This window comes from Cylas formicarius, unplaced genomic scaffold (genome assembly GCF_029955315.1).
Source record: "Cylas formicarius isolate icCylForm1 unplaced genomic scaffold, icCylForm1.1 PGA_scaffold_7__23_contigs__length_41026272, whole genome shotgun sequence".
Classification (NCBI taxonomy): domain Eukaryota; kingdom Metazoa; phylum Arthropoda; class Insecta; order Coleoptera; family Brentidae; genus Cylas; species Cylas formicarius.
Window position 1 is genome coordinate 24,237,318 of NW_026844352.1, and position 15,245 is coordinate 24,252,562.

A 15,245-nucleotide genomic window follows, 5' to 3' on the forward strand; every position below is an offset into this window, starting at 1 on the left:
AGAAGACCAGAAGCCAGTTGAACTCCAAATAGTACTATTTTTTATTTTATGACAATTTTTTTCACTTATAAAAATATTAAAAAAATATCTGGCCTTTAATTTTAAATTACTCACAATCGTCAAAATAAAAAAAAAACATTAACAACAAATTCAGAACAATATTATTTTTAGAAACAAAACATTTAGATCTACTTTTTACCTAGGTGGGATTAACTTAAAAAGTTAATAATGCCCATCTTACATAATAAGTAATTTATGAAAGGTGCTAAAGAAAGATGTCGAAAGGCTGCGAAAAACTACTTCCTTTCTATGAATAATAATTTTTTATAATAATTTATAATAATAATATAAAATGAATAATATAAGAAAGGTTGGTTACGGGTCGCGAGAGTTGCTTTTTTCCGCTCTAAAAATAAAACGCGACTGATTTTCCTCAATTTTCCCGAACTAGTGCCTCGTGAGATAGTGCGCACGCACATCCACACTGCGCCGCACGATCTATAAATTTGAACTTAACATGCACCTACCCACTCCAATGGCAAAAGTGTTGTTTGTAAACAAAACGACGATAAGAGAGAGATCCAGATCGCGAGCAGTGGGTATATTTTTTTCGCGTCGGTTGGGCCTTGCGAAAAATTGCGTTTTTTGGCGAAAAAAAACGCCCGATTTCATGACTCTCCAGTCTATCGTCCTTAACCTTGTCAGCAAGTTCATTTACTCTAACGAAATATGAGTTCGGCTATCACTGTGGTGAGTGGCTTTTTTTTTGTAAACTTTTCGATGCCATAAACATGGAAAATGAGTTTTAACTTTAATATTCATGTTTAATATATTTAAATGAATGCGTTTTACTATAAACACTGCTTGCACTCATTTGATAATTTTGTTTGTTGTTGATAAATATGCAGCTTGCCTTGCAATTTAAATCAAGGTTTGTCGAATAAAATGGTTGGGTTCATTTCATCGCGGTAAACGAAGAGAACAACGAATAAGAAATATTTGATGCTTTTAGGTTACGACCTAATGATAAATCTTTTTTTTTATTTTCACAGAATTCTACACGAAGCACAAAACAGCAAAGAAAGTTGCACGCCGTCGTGTAATTCTAAAATACAAATATATTTAATAAATAATAAAAAATAAGAAAATGAAAAACTTTGCCTTAAGCACGGTACTGCAATGTAGTTTCTTAGTTCGGGTTGTAATAAATGTCTATTAAATTTGTAGAATGTTTGAAAAGGAGGTTGCATATGGTTTTGTATAAAAAAAGAGTGAGCGATCTGAAATGGAAAATTTTTGAAAACGAATATTTCAAACATATAAGTACATGTTAAGTCAATTTAAGAATATATCTATCTATACCGGGCGACAATGAAATTACCAAGCGATAACTCGAAAAAAAAAAGAAAAAGTTTGAAATTTACAACTGTTATACCAATAATAATAATTTTGACATATTGAACAATTCAATAGCACTTCGGGTTTTATCGAAAGTGAGATCAGTTTTCTTTTTTTAAATGAAGTATACTGTCCTTTTTGCAGTTTTTGTATTCTAGTGATAAATCCAAGCATGAAATGTTCTTTAACTTTTTTCGAGAGCTCTAATAGTTTTGAAGATATTAGAATCCAAAAATTTCAATATGTCACTTTTTATCAGTCAATGTAAGTAAGAAAAAACTTATTTTATCTAAAAAATTGACAGATACAATAGTTTTCATAAAAAACATGCGATAAAAGTGAAAAAAAGCATACTTTCGCTTTTACCGAAAGTACACTGAGAATTCAACTTCGTATTATTTTTCCGATTTGGCTATTAGAGATAACTATAAAAAAATGAGAAGTTCGATTCAACAAGTGCATGGGCAAGATTAAATATTTCGTTTTAAACTATGCGCCGTTCAACAGTCAACATGGTCGCTGACGGATCGTCAAGGTGTGGAAATCGCTGTTTAGAAAGAAAGTGCAGGTTAGTGGGCGAAGGGTGTAGAAGCTCTTCTCTACGAAAATATCTATAGCTATATGACTTTTCCGCAAAAACTTTCAGTGGAAACCCCCTTAAAGGTCCCGTTTGTATTATTCTGTGTTTTTATGTTTTTCCAATTTTCCAAGAGAACATCAAACTGACATGTTGCTGATTTACGGCGAAGCCCAAAAAAAAAATCGTAGCTAAGTCGAATGTATTTATTTATACGGAGCAGTTGCTGGAGTTTTTGTGTGGAGAGTCATTTGAAAAATGAAAATTATCATGAACTTGATAATATTGAAAACAATTCACTAACATCTGTTTAAAGGTGAATTTCGTCCGAGAATGAACTTTTTAATCTAGGACATTGAAAGGTTCAACTCTTTTTTCAGATAAATGTCGCTTTATCAATCTTTTATTATTTATGACAAATAATTCAAGTTCTAGGAACAATTTATATTTAATTGAGAGAGGAAACTTTCCAATACTGGTTTTATTGGATCGATTTTTTTTCGAGAGCTCTCTCTCAAAGGTATCTGGGATTGATTCAAGAAAATTTTATGCCTTTTGTCGAAAATTTACCTCTTGATAGAATACGCAATGTGTGCTTTCAACAAGACGGCGCAGTTTGATTTGAGTTGACCAATTTGTTCTAATATAAACATATTGTTCTTACACAAAAAATATAACGCTATATTTGTTAAATATGGCAAAATATTTTCATTTGAATAGTTCAAAAAAATGGTTTAAACATATATCCAGAAAAGTGCATAAGTATAATTTTTAGCTTTTCTCTGAATTTTGTAGTGCTAATTTTTTTCTGCTAACGATTTAAAATTATTGGTTTCTAAGATTTAATGACTTTAAAAAAAATGGCTAAAAATTGCCAGATTGAAATTATGTGTTTTTGAAAGATCAATCCATGCCAAAACAATTTCCGCAAAGATTGGCTGCGACCTTGTGAAATAATAGCATATTACGTACACAATGTAGATCCGCTTATTATTGTTTTTGACATAAACCGCATGTATTTAGTAAATGGAATTAACTTTACGTACAAAAAATTAAATTAAAATTAAATAACAAAAAAATTTGAAGTGTATTCTCTATATTTTCGGGGGGGGGGGGGGTGGGGGGAGTATTTGTGGGTACTAACTTGAAATACTATTTTTCTTTGTTTTAATAAAAATTGATTGTACGTTTAAGTGTCGAATTCTCTTTATGTGACAGTGGATTTTACCCTATTTACTGCACAGGGTGGAAATGATGGGGTATATTGCAAAAAACAAGGAAAAGAAAGAGAAACAATAAAGGGAAGTCAGGAAAAAGTAGATACAAAAAGGGTATTATTTAATTTCCCGCATATTTTAATGCAATTTAACTTATAAAATTATAAAGATAATCATTGTCAGACTAAAATAAAATAGCTTACTTTTATTTCGATTTAAAGAAAAAATGGTCCTCCTTGTGGATTTTGTAAGACAAGGGCTAGTTTTATAATAAAAAATATTGACAACCGAATAATACAAATGGGTCTATTTGGGGGTTTCCGTTGAAAGTTTTTGCGGAAAACTACTACAGAATTCAATTTTGAGGGTACTTCGGGTAAAAGCGCAAGTTTTTTTTTTAATTTTATCTAACGGTTTTTATTAAAATGTCAACGTCAATTTTTTGGTTAAAATATATTTTTTTCTTATTTAAATTGACTGGGAAAAATGACGTTATTGGGCCAATCGAAAAAAGATAAAGAAATGTTCTTTATCTTTTTTTGATTGAATTTACCTGCCGAATACAGAACTTGAAAGGTAAACAGGGCGTGTCATTTAAAATAGGAAAGCTGATTTCACTTCTCGCAAAACCGGAATTCATTTGTTTTATTTGTCAAAATTTTATTTATTTATTATTATTTATATAACATTTTCAAATTTGACATTTATTCAATTTGTTTTACGGAGTTATCGTGTGGCTAGTAACATAATAAAACCACACTGTAGTGTGCTTAGTGAGTAAAAAAGGTAAATTTGAAATCACAAACGCATAATAATTTATTATAAAATACATATTATTGTTAAATACAGATTGATAACACTCTACAATTGCAAGAATTTGACCAGTCAATTAAGAAGTCAATTGACCACGGTCAATTTACCAGCCCCAAGCTTAAGAATATTCTAACTCAAAAAATATTAAACTGAAACTTCGCTGAACTAATGAACTAACTAATCGATGTAAAAATAAATAATAATAAATAAGAACTAAAAGTTCATCAAATGTGATAAAGACACGGTGTTGTCGAAACAATTGTCGTGTCAAAATATATAATTTCGTGAAAATCTGAACTTTTAGTTCTTATTTATTTTGTTTAATGGATTTTTATCAAGCAAGAGCCACTTCTTTCGTTTCAGTCGAGAATTTGACTTGTTAGATATTTTATCAGGTATGATTTAATATTAGTAAAAAAAAACATATTTCTAAGTTATTTTAAAGGATTACAATGTAGGCAAGGGACATGTATCGGTGATTATTATAGGAAAAATTAGGTTTTGAATATTAAGCAGGGTAGTTAATTATCCACTGTGTATTTCTTGAAAATGCGCTTAATTTTCGTATTTGTGTACAGCAAAGTTTAAATAAATGCCCGTGCATAATGCAGTACATAGTACATGACATTTGTGAAGTCCTTGGAAAATTTTTTTTTCTGCGAATTCAAATATCTCAATACCTTCAAAAATCGGTCCCTGGAACTATCTTTGGATAAAAATACAATGTGGCAATAATCGCCAAAGGCAGGCAACGCAAAGTATAATACAAAAATGATAAATATATAGAATTAAAATATTAATGATCTTGTTTTCGGTAAATATCTAACTTCCCATCGACTGTAAATCAACTTGCATAAACTCGCGGTGATAAAAGACAACAAAACGAGCTATTTTTATCTCGACTAGGAGTAAGTATTCCAAATCACATTATTTGGGTTGCTCAAAATTTCGCATGTTCTAAGTGTAATTTTGGCAAATTTAATACCGGACTGATTAAAATGAATAATACTTATTATGTTCGAGGAAATATCTTCCGTTTAATCCGTCATGTTTGAATTTTTGTTTCGTAATAATTTTTTTTTGAAAAATCACATTTCATTTAATTTACTAACTAGAAAAAAATAATTGAGCATTCTTTAAACAGTGCGTAAAGCACTGGTCCCAAGAATGCAAACCATAAATTTATAAAAAGAATAAATAGAAAAAAATTTTTGAATGCCTATATATAATTTACAATCAAGTGAATTTTTAACCGTTTTACAAATTTAATATATTTATTTATATTTCTTAAATTTTCTGGAAGCTTATTATAAGTACATGCTGCTTGGAATACTGGATTGGAAAGTCCTTTATTAGTTCTGATATTATAATTGTAAATATCGTTATGAGATCTGGTGTTATGCATGTGAACCACTTTATTAAATACAATCTTTATATTAAACTTTTGTATTTTATTTATCACCTTATACATAAATTTACATTGCTCTAGTTTAAGCATTTTGTCAATTTTATAAATGTCCAATTCTCTATACAAATTTTCTGATCATAATTAAATAAAATTTTTAAGATAGATTTCATTTTGTAGAGTTTGTGTGTAACTGAGAATTGTAAATATTCATTTTACCACCGTAACTCAGATAATTTCGGCTTTTATATATGGCACGGACCATTGGGTAAATTTTATTTGATATAAAATTAATATGCTCAATCCAGTTTAAACTATCATCGACCCGTAGGTCTAAATATTTCGTCGTTTAACACGTTCTATATTTATATTCTTAACACTTAATCTTGGCATCTGTATTACTTTGTTTTATTGATCAAAAGCCATTGCGTATATTTTTTAAATCAGAACTATAAATTAGCACTGTATCATCTGCATCTGTGTAATACTGTGCTGCAAGCCTTGTACTCTGCAAATTTAAGACATAACGAAAATAACAATGTTCCCAGGACAATCTTGAGGAACGCCCCATACACTTGATTGTATTTCTTGTATTTCACTTTTAACATTGTTTATTTGAAAATATTGTTTTCTATCCAAAGTCTATATCTATATCATCAAAGCCTATATCACGACAGTGTTTCATCGGGATTGCGCTTATCTCTAAATTCAGTTCATCTACAATATTCTTACCTACATTGGAGAATTGATTATTCAACTCCTTAGCAATAGCATCAGAACTATTCACTATTTCATTATTTACAATTTATTGCCCAATATTAGTTTTATCAGTTTTGTTTTTCACAAAATTGTTAATAAACCTCCACTGTTTTTTTGGGTCATTTCCAGTTTCATTCCATTTTTTTACAAAGTGATCATTTTTAAGAATTCTAATTTTATTACTTACTTTTTTTTTGACTGCTTCAAATTCTCGACACAACTCAGTATCTCAGTATCTCCCATATTCACACACACTATCTTGTATAATCGGTCCCGATGTTTCATCAATTCTAGAAGTTCCACTGTAATCCATGTGTTATTCTCACGACTTCTGACTCTTATTGAATATTCAGATTGATTTTTTTAAGTGATTAATATCTCAATTAACTCTTGAAATTCCCATAAATTGACTTCTCTAATGGATTGTTTAAATATATATTTAAGTTTCTCATGGATCGCTGCTTTGTTTGGGCTTATGGATTTTGATATTTTCAGTTATAGTAACTATTAGCTTACAGTGATCTGACATGACATGACATGACATATTTGATCCACTACAACGAGATCTATTAGGCTATGAATATCAGCCGTCACCCGCGTAGCGTTCGATATATCTATTTTATTCTTAATGATCAAATTTTTTAACGCTATTGCACTTTTATAATTTTTTACCACTAGTCCATCATGATCCAATATTGAAGTCACCGACAATTATATGATTCTTAGGATATTGCGTCATTCTATTTTCTAGATATTCTATAGATTCCGTACTGTTATATGAGGGTGGACGATATACAACACTTAATTTTGGTTCATTATTACCTACTGCAGCACATAATCAGTGGATCATATAATTGGTTGCAGATTTACAAATTTCCCGGAACTTAATTCCATTTTTTACAAATATTACCGCATCACCTCCTCTACTTTCTCGACATGAATTCATAAAGACCAATTTCTGCTTGGTTTAACCATGTTTCAACTAATAACAAAAAATGTCACAGCTATTATTCTTTAAATAACATTGCACCTCGTCTAATTTATTTCTAATACTTTGAATGTTCATATACTCTAATCTGAATCCATTTTTGTTTAGTTTTTTAAGTCTTCCTAATCCTGAATCAGTAAAATTTTACTATTATCCATTTGTCTGAAAAGAATGTTGCCTTGATTGAGCCACAAATATTTATACCCTTTCTCATTTTTAAACGGACTTTTGTTTCTTGGTTATGGAAACTGACTTAAATGGGATTTACTTTGGCCATGTCCTTACCAAGTCGAACTTCTGTGAACTGGTTATTTAATACTGTGACGTTTAGTTGCTCCCCAATTCTCTTTTCTACTTCCTTCAACTTTTCATTTTTATCATACAGAATACCCTGGATTATCAGATTGTTACTCAGCTCCTTTTGTTCGATCTTATTAAGTTGATTGTTTATTTGACACAATTCCTTTGTAAGCTTTTGATTTACATGAAGTTGTTTATTATATTTTTCTAATAAAATGTTATATTTTCTATCCATATCTTTCAATTTCCCCATGACATCAGCAATTGTGTATTCATTTTTAGTTGATTGATATAACTAAAAATAAAAGTTGCTTGCAGCTTTCTAGGTGTTTTCTGAATGACCTGAGGTTTCTTTTATAATGTCATTGGTGACTATTTGCAAACACGGCGCGTCAAGACATTACCGATCGCCTTTTTGCGTGCTAATAGAAATGTCGCCACTCGTCCGATAACTGGGTTGACTGGAACATTTAAAATCTGTAGTCGCTTGTTAATTGGCCCAAGGTGAGTCGAGTCCTTGATTGCCATCTTAATTTTGTTAATGTGCCTTCTATTGTCAGTCTTTCACAATGGTTTTATGAAATAGTCGCCAACATAGATCAATACTTTGACGCGACATTATTTTGCTGCTAGTTACTTAAAGAACTCCTTTTTGTGTTTTGTTGCTACAGGAAGGAAAATTTGAAGGCAAAACTTTGGGTTACAACTCAAGTTGTATCTAGTATCTTAAGAAACTCTTTACCTATACATTGCTATAGGTTCAAATTCTAAAGCGGTACAAGGACAATGAGTTCGCATTCCATAAGGACCGAACTGTTAAACAATTTGTTTTGACACCAACAAATTAATCAAATATACAAGGTGATTTTCGGTCGAACGTAGAAGTTTTTGAACAAGTACCGGGTGGTCCAAATTCGAGGGGCCTCTATGGCATAGTTAGCCCAAAACTAATGTGCATATTACGGGATCGATTTTCCAGAGAAGTCAAAAATGGAAAACCGCATCGCGATATGTCAACGCGTTTTTGAGCTACAGGGTGAAAATATGCGATTTTAAAGGCCCTCTATAACTTTTTTAATTGTAAGAATTAAGTTTTGGGAAAAAACTTTTGTTAAGTTTTTTTAAGCGGGATTTTTTACCCGTTTTGTCTTAGAGCCTTTAGTTCCCGAGATATCACAAAAAGTTATATTTCTTTAAATGGAATACTCCAATTTTTCAAAAAAATCAGTTTTCTAATAAAATTTCCTGTCGAACGATGTGTCATACACCTATTTTTATTAAATAGTTTAAAAGATATTTGCAATTTTTGATATTTACCATAGTAGGCGCTAAATGTGTGGATAAAATTTTATTGTTTTTTTTCATACAAAATCAAGTTGGCTACGACACGAGGGGGGACAGCAACCTCGCACTTTAACTTCTAGTTGACAATAATTACCAACCCTAAAATAATAAACGGATATAAAATGATTAAAAGCAATTTTTTTATTTAAAATTTTTATTAATTAAACTATGTAACACTTAAAATCTACATCTACCAAGTTTCTTTAAATCTAAAACAAATGCTCAAATTGACGGCCGTTTTCTTGTAAACATATCCTACATTTTCTTTTGAAGCTATTTTCTGCATTAAGGAATTCTACCGCACGATGCTGCCTGAATGCAGTACGAAGTGCCTCTCCCAATTCCCTTCTAGTAGTTGGGCGATTTCGAAATACAAGCTCTTTGATTCTCCTCCACAAAAGAAGTCGCAAGGGGTCAGTTCTGGAGACCTGTGGGGCCAATATGTAAGACTTTTATTTCTCATTCAGTTTTCGGTGAGGAGGTGCACCGTCATGTTGAAAGTATACCTCATTATTTTGCTGAAGTGGCAAATTGTCGATAAACGAAAATCTTTCGGCATTTAACTTTCAATCAAAAATATATGGCCCAATAATTTGTCCTCTGTAGATGCCTACCCACACCTTAAAAGTGAACCTTCCCTGATTCGCTTGTTCCACCATAATATGGGGATTTTGCTGTTTCCAGTAATAGCAGTTATACCTGGTGAATATTCCTTCACTAGAAATCGTTGCCTCATCCGTCCAAATAACTTTCCTGGCAAAATCGGGGTCTTTTTGGCATTTATTTAGGTACCACCTGCAAAGTGCACATCTTGGAGTAAAATCTCGTTGGAAGTATTCGGGTTAATTGCTATTTCTCCCAGAACCGTTAGTTTTTCTAATTTTCTATCTCTGCTAGGCTACTATACGTCATAGGCCGCGGTTTTATAGAGGATCCGTATTCTTGTAGATGATATTTTAACTTCAAAAATATTTTTAAGCTAGGTTGTCTTCTTTACGGATATCTCTGGAAATATAGATTTAACGCCATCTGTCAATTTATAAAATCGTTGAGGTAATGTGAAAATCATTCTCACGCAATTATATGCTACTTTCTTGTAAAACAAAAAAAAATCTTTGTTTTAATATTGATTTTACTATATAGTATATTAAAAGTTAGCATTCAACAAAGTTATCATGAAATCCAAATTAACCAAAATCACAATCTCGATAGATTTATATGAAATGATATCAAAATGTTCGATTTGGTTCATTTTTATTTAATAATGGAAAATATTACATTCGTTTTAGTTCAGAGATCTACTGCCGTTTTTTGGTACTGTTGTGCTTTACTTTGGAGTTCTCATTCCATATGATCAGCCATCGGCGTTGGCTGTTATCCTTAAATGTCTGCCCATAATTAGTTTGGTGCTTTTTGTATCCAGACATGGAGAAGCAAACGGAGAAGGGTAACCGGTAGCCAATTGCATGGCATATTTTAATAACAGATTGTGGTTTTCTACTCGTAGATTCAAACATTCCAGACGAATCGCAACAGGTTTGTTGTGTTGTTGCGTGGGCGACGCTCTTTTGCTTTGGAACCATTTCGAATTGGGTATGTTGGCATTCTCCGTGGGCCATCTGAACTATATTGCCGCTTTTGGATACAAACCGTTGAAACTGCCTATAGGCGTGGGAACTTTTGCGATCGGACTATATGGTGAGAAACAACAATTCCGTAAAAGTCCCGTGGTTAAATAAATATGTACTCTCTCATATACAACCCGGCATGAAAAGTCAATAATTTGATTTTGATTAGAGCAACTAGAATTTATTACGGGAATTCTCTACTTAGGATCAGTTGGTAGTGATCACATATTCAAAAGCAATCTGTGATAGATCAAAATTTTGAATAATACTTGGATTTGACGATATTCTGTAAGAGTAAAGATTAAAACATTAACAAAGATTCAAATAAAATTAAATTCTTAAGTTACAGTGACGACAATAATGAAAAAATGTACTTCAATAATCATATCATTGAGAGGAGCAAGGAGTGCCTAATAAGAAACTATAAAAAATCTTTTCTGGGAAACAAATTTTGCAATAAATATATTTTTAGCCACTAATGGACAGTGACCTCTGCAACTATAACTATGCCGTGTAGTTGAAAAAAAACATCCCAAAGCATGATTCTATCCAATCAGAATGATTTGTGCTTTTCTGTTGATTCTTTTCTATTTATTCTGCGTCGGCTGTTGATTCTGTTGACGTGTTGTGTATCCAGTCTGTCTTGATGAACTGAACAGTTTCAGACAGCGTTCTGAAACGTCAGCAAGACAAACTGAATACCACAAGTTTATTTGAATGATTATTGTTTATTCTGATCCCTTGCAACCTGTTTTTCGCCAAAGATTATAGGAATATTTTTCTTTGCTTTTTTCAAAAAACTTTTATCTCCGGGGTATTTTGGTTAGTTTTGGTTTTCAGATAAAGATTTATAAATAGTTACATCTGAAGTTTTTCGAAAAAACTTCCACAATTCTTTTTTAATATTCCTCATTCGTTACTTTTCATGACAAGTCATCGAACCGTATTTAAAATTTTTTGATAATGATATTCTGGAAACTATGGACTTGTAGCGATATCTGCATCATTTCATAGGTTGGTCAAATCTCAGGTAACCAGAAGGCGTTTATCAGTCTAAGTACTCTAAGTCACGTCAAAATTGGTCACGTGTTACGTGCTTCTTACGTGCTGGGTTTGAAGTGACTTCCAATTGATCTCGCGAATTTGACATCATAATATCACGTCAACAGGACGCATACGTTTTTTAAACATCTCATTAGGGACTTTTTTATTGATAGCCGATTTCAAGTAATAGAGCCTTTCTGTAAGCGTATTTGCGCTTTTGCACTTAGAATCTAAAGTAACTATTGGTATCATATCTACAAGGAAACATTAATTCTTAAATCAGAACATGGCAACGGAAAAAAAAAACACTTTTTCTTGAGCAAAACCTAAAAACACCAAAACTTAAGGATATAGCATTAGAAAGGAAAATTGGGCTTCTTTACGCCGGCCAAAGATGAATTCTATTTATTTTATTATTTGTTTATGTATTGGATACTTATTTAATAACCCAAAAACGTATGGTGACGTATCTAGTTGCCTGGGATGACGAGTATTCATTTTACTGTTATGCCGATAAAAGTGCTTAATATCTTAAAGTAAAATTTAAAAGTATGGTAACCATGTTTTCAATTGAACATTAAATTTACTAACTATACTATGTGTTTTGCCATGAAGTAATTAAAAAAACCTCACTTTGGATGGTTGATACTGGTAAACACTATTGGAAGCTGGTCCTTTTTCAATTCTCATAGTTTAATTGTTCTTTCTAGTAACGAACTACGTTTATTCTGGTCTACATGGAATATTAGTGATTGCGGTTCCTATATATATAGAATTAATCTGTGTTGTGGTTTGGAGAGCAACCGCGAGAGTTGGATTCCAAAATGTAAGTTAACTGACCCTATTTGAACCATATGGCTATTAAATAATATAGAGTGCGTGCCCATGTGCGGCCATCTCAAATCTCGTTTTCAACCAATACGACCGTTCAACAACCAGCATGACCGCTGAGAGTTCGTCAGTTTAACAATTTCAGTAGTATTTTCTGAAATAAATGAGTGAAGTCTGTTGACATTATTGTTTAGAAAGAAAATGTCTGCTCAGGCGTATCAATTTTTGCCATCTTTAAGGCCACTATATTATCTAATAGCATATTCGCGACACTAATAACCTACACCATTTTTAGAGTTCCTACACTTGGAGTAGTTTATGCTGCTGTGCTGGCAGTATATTATTTGCTATATCAGATTTGCTGATTGCAATAGATAAGTTTTGTCATCCCCTAGCTAACACTCAGGTAAGACTGGGATTGTGACAATATGAGAAAAAAAGTGCTGTTTTTTTTAGATTCTCGTAATGTCCACGTATTATGCGGCTCAGCTAGGCATATCGCTATTAGTTGTCGGATGTTCGAGCTGAGTGTTAGTGTAACTAAAAAGATGTATCCCTGGAGAACTATGTGTTTATATCCTCATAGTATAATAATTTTGAATATTAATTTTACACCAAATATATTGATAGTTTACTAAGCCGTTCTAAAATAAACTTGTTGGCGGCAAAAAAGATAAATTTACCATACTTTCCAGTTTTCGAAAGAAAACGTTTTTATGCATACATACCTGGAAAATTTTAAGTGCTGAAAACATAAAAAAAATTGAGACAATTTATTAAAAAATAATGCTCATGAAAAGAGGTTTTTTTTTATTGTGATAACTATGCATTTATTATGCAGGGTTTTAGAAACTAGACGTTAACGTTAATCCAGTAGTCTTCCAATATTCGTTATTGTACACATTCACATTTCGAAGTTTTTAATTATTGTAACAACTAGATGGAAATCTATATACGAGTTTTATATTTAACATTTGAAAAACAATTTATGTGCCCAAAATAAATATTTTAAGATTTTTGATATAATATGAAGTATTAATGGTCGTTGAGTGTTTTGATCTTATTTAACGTTGTTGGGGTGAGGTTTGAAACGGAAAGACTAAGACACATGATCACACTATCCTTGCCGCCCCATGCGCAGTGTTACAACACATCCTTAATGTACAATATAAATGTATCACGTATACTTAATAAAAGTGTGTTAGTTTATACTGCTGTGTTAAATTCTTCATTATTATGTACCCGTTGAAAAAATAACGTGAAAATTTAGGACATTTCAGGTATTTGAGTCATGGGTATAAGAATGATCGAATATTTTCGGTATTTTTTACCAACGGGTATTTAGACGTTTGTCAGTTCTGATATTTACGTCACACGTCACTCAGTTATACTCAAAATCAGGAAAGATGACGACCACGTCCAAATGAAACTAAGCAACAAATGCTATGAGTCATTGGTAACGTAATCATCGTCTTCCCTGAATTCAACTCTAAAAAACTCAAAAACTGGTTGTGGAAAAACCACAGAAAAGGTATGCAGCATGTTCAGTCAGTTTATTTATATTTATTTGTTTATCAGACGATTTTGAAACTTATTATTATTAATTTGCTTGCTTGACTTATTTAGGATGCATATTATTTTTGTAATGTGAGAAAGAGTAAAAAGTAAAAAGTATTAAAATTAAGCAATAAAACATTTTTCAAAAACACTATAACAAATTACCAGTTGTGCTGGCACATTTCTTTTAATATTATAATTAATAATTAATTATTATTAAATTATATCCACAGCAGCCTCTCGGCTTTTCGTTCTACTTATTCACAGGTGAATAATTTTTGCTGCATTTCCCCTTTAGAATTTCCATTTTTACCATCTCCCCAAATATTTTTTTTGTTTATATTGTCGGTATTTTTGTACAAATTTTTTACTGATAAAAAAAGGCCTTATTTAAAGCAAACATAAAAAGAATAAACTACTGCTGTTACAAATAATTCAAGAATATATTAGCTTTATTTAGTACAAAATTCAAATAAATAAAATATATTGTTAAAATGACAATTCACAGTAGTATTTGATTCAAATAAATATTGCAGCTAGGCTACAAGTACAAAGTACAAAAAACATTTATATCAAAAAGTTATTACTAAAATGACAAGTTACACTTTGATTTAATTATATCCGGCTTAATTCGAAATATTTACAAAGGTATATAAAGGAGTACTAGACAAGCAGAAACCGAAAGTGACTAGATGTTCAGCTTGTCTTGGGTTGGCCACGCTATCTTCGCATCGATTCTTTTGTATGCGAGCATAGTATGTCTTCCTTCTTTTATAAAGTCTTGGGGACATTCATTGTCCAACAGTATGGTTTCTGAAACAGGAATTATTAGTTTTACATAATTTTCTATACTTACAAAAATGAATTTTAACCTTCACCATCCGTTAACCTGTAAAGCGCGTAATCTTGGGGATTAGTAATTCTGGCTTTGTGCGCTATTATTTTGCAAACTTCTTTGGTAGTCATGTGTGGTCTTGCCGGTAAAGTTTTCGTTAATATTGACCCGTGAAGTTCATCAGGAACGACGACTTTTAGTACTGACTACAAATTGCAATGCGTCTATTATTAAGTTCGACGTCTGTTTTTTTTAATACCGTTACCTCATTTTTGACGTGACTGTTCACATTTTCTTGACAACCTTCCTTAAAGTTTTTAAGTACGTGCACAGCCGAGGACAGTGTAGTCAAGTAGTATCCTCCCTCGCCCGACAATAATGAGGGATGGAGTAAACCCCACATGTATTCCGATTCTATTTCGGCCGCTACAAAATTTGTTTTTACCAGAACCCACACGAACAGTGGGAGAAAATCATCTGCTCCTAAATGAAACGATCTGCCTGAGCCAATCTGATGATTGGATTTTACCTAAAAATATGTAATTATAC

At 31.8% G+C, this 15,245-nt stretch overlaps 2 protein-coding genes across 14 annotated transcripts in view; one reads left to right on the top strand and one right to left on the bottom strand.

The window, feature by feature from the left end:
* The first annotated feature begins 371 nt into the window (after positions 1 to 371).
* LOC132705314 (lysoplasmalogenase TMEM86A) lies at positions 372 to 13,500 on the top strand. Its single transcript, XM_060675829.1, has 6 exons — positions 372 to 750; positions 10,091 to 10,248; positions 10,309 to 10,499; positions 12,184 to 12,299; positions 12,600 to 12,710; positions 12,761 to 13,500. The coding sequence occupies exons 1-6, from the start codon at positions 730 to 732 to the stop codon at positions 12,830 to 12,832; spliced, it is 669 nt and encodes a 222-aa protein (XP_060531812.1). The 5' UTR covers positions 372 to 729; the 3' UTR covers positions 12,833 to 13,500.
* Positions 13,501 to 14,291: 791 nt separating this feature from the next.
* The window catches only part of LOC132705304 (protein sprint), a 298,697-nt gene continuing 297,743 nt past the window's right edge, over positions 14,292 to 15,245 (bottom strand). For 5 of the 13 annotated variants that reach the window (XM_060675806.1, XM_060675805.1, XM_060675803.1 and 2 more), the window contains exons 16-18: positions 14,962 to 15,225; positions 14,734 to 14,902; positions 14,292 to 14,674 (exon numbers count right to left, since the gene is read on the bottom strand). In XM_060675806.1, coding sequence (XP_060531789.1) covers positions 14,550 to 14,674; positions 14,734 to 14,902; positions 14,962 to 15,225 — 558 coding nt within the window. In that variant the 3' untranslated portion in view covers positions 14,292 to 14,549. The remainder of the gene's footprint in view (positions 14,675 to 14,733; positions 14,903 to 14,961; positions 15,226 to 15,245) is intronic. The other 8 variants (XM_060675810.1, XM_060675809.1, XM_060675808.1 and 5 more) reach the window with 3 other exon arrangements.

Excerpts from the sequence above, each read along its gene's own strand:
- LOC132705314 (XM_060675829.1), top strand. The coding sequence starts at position 730 with ATGAGTTCGGCTATCACTGTG. Across the intron at positions 10,249-10,308 it reads GGAGAAGCAAACGGAGAAGG|ATTCAAACATTCCAGACGAA; the intron begins GTAACCGGTAGC and ends TTCTACTCGTAG. Across the intron at positions 12,711-12,760 it reads ATCCCCTAGCTAACACTCAG|ATTCTCGTAATGTCCACGTA; the intron begins GTAAGACTGGGA and ends TGTTTTTTTTAG.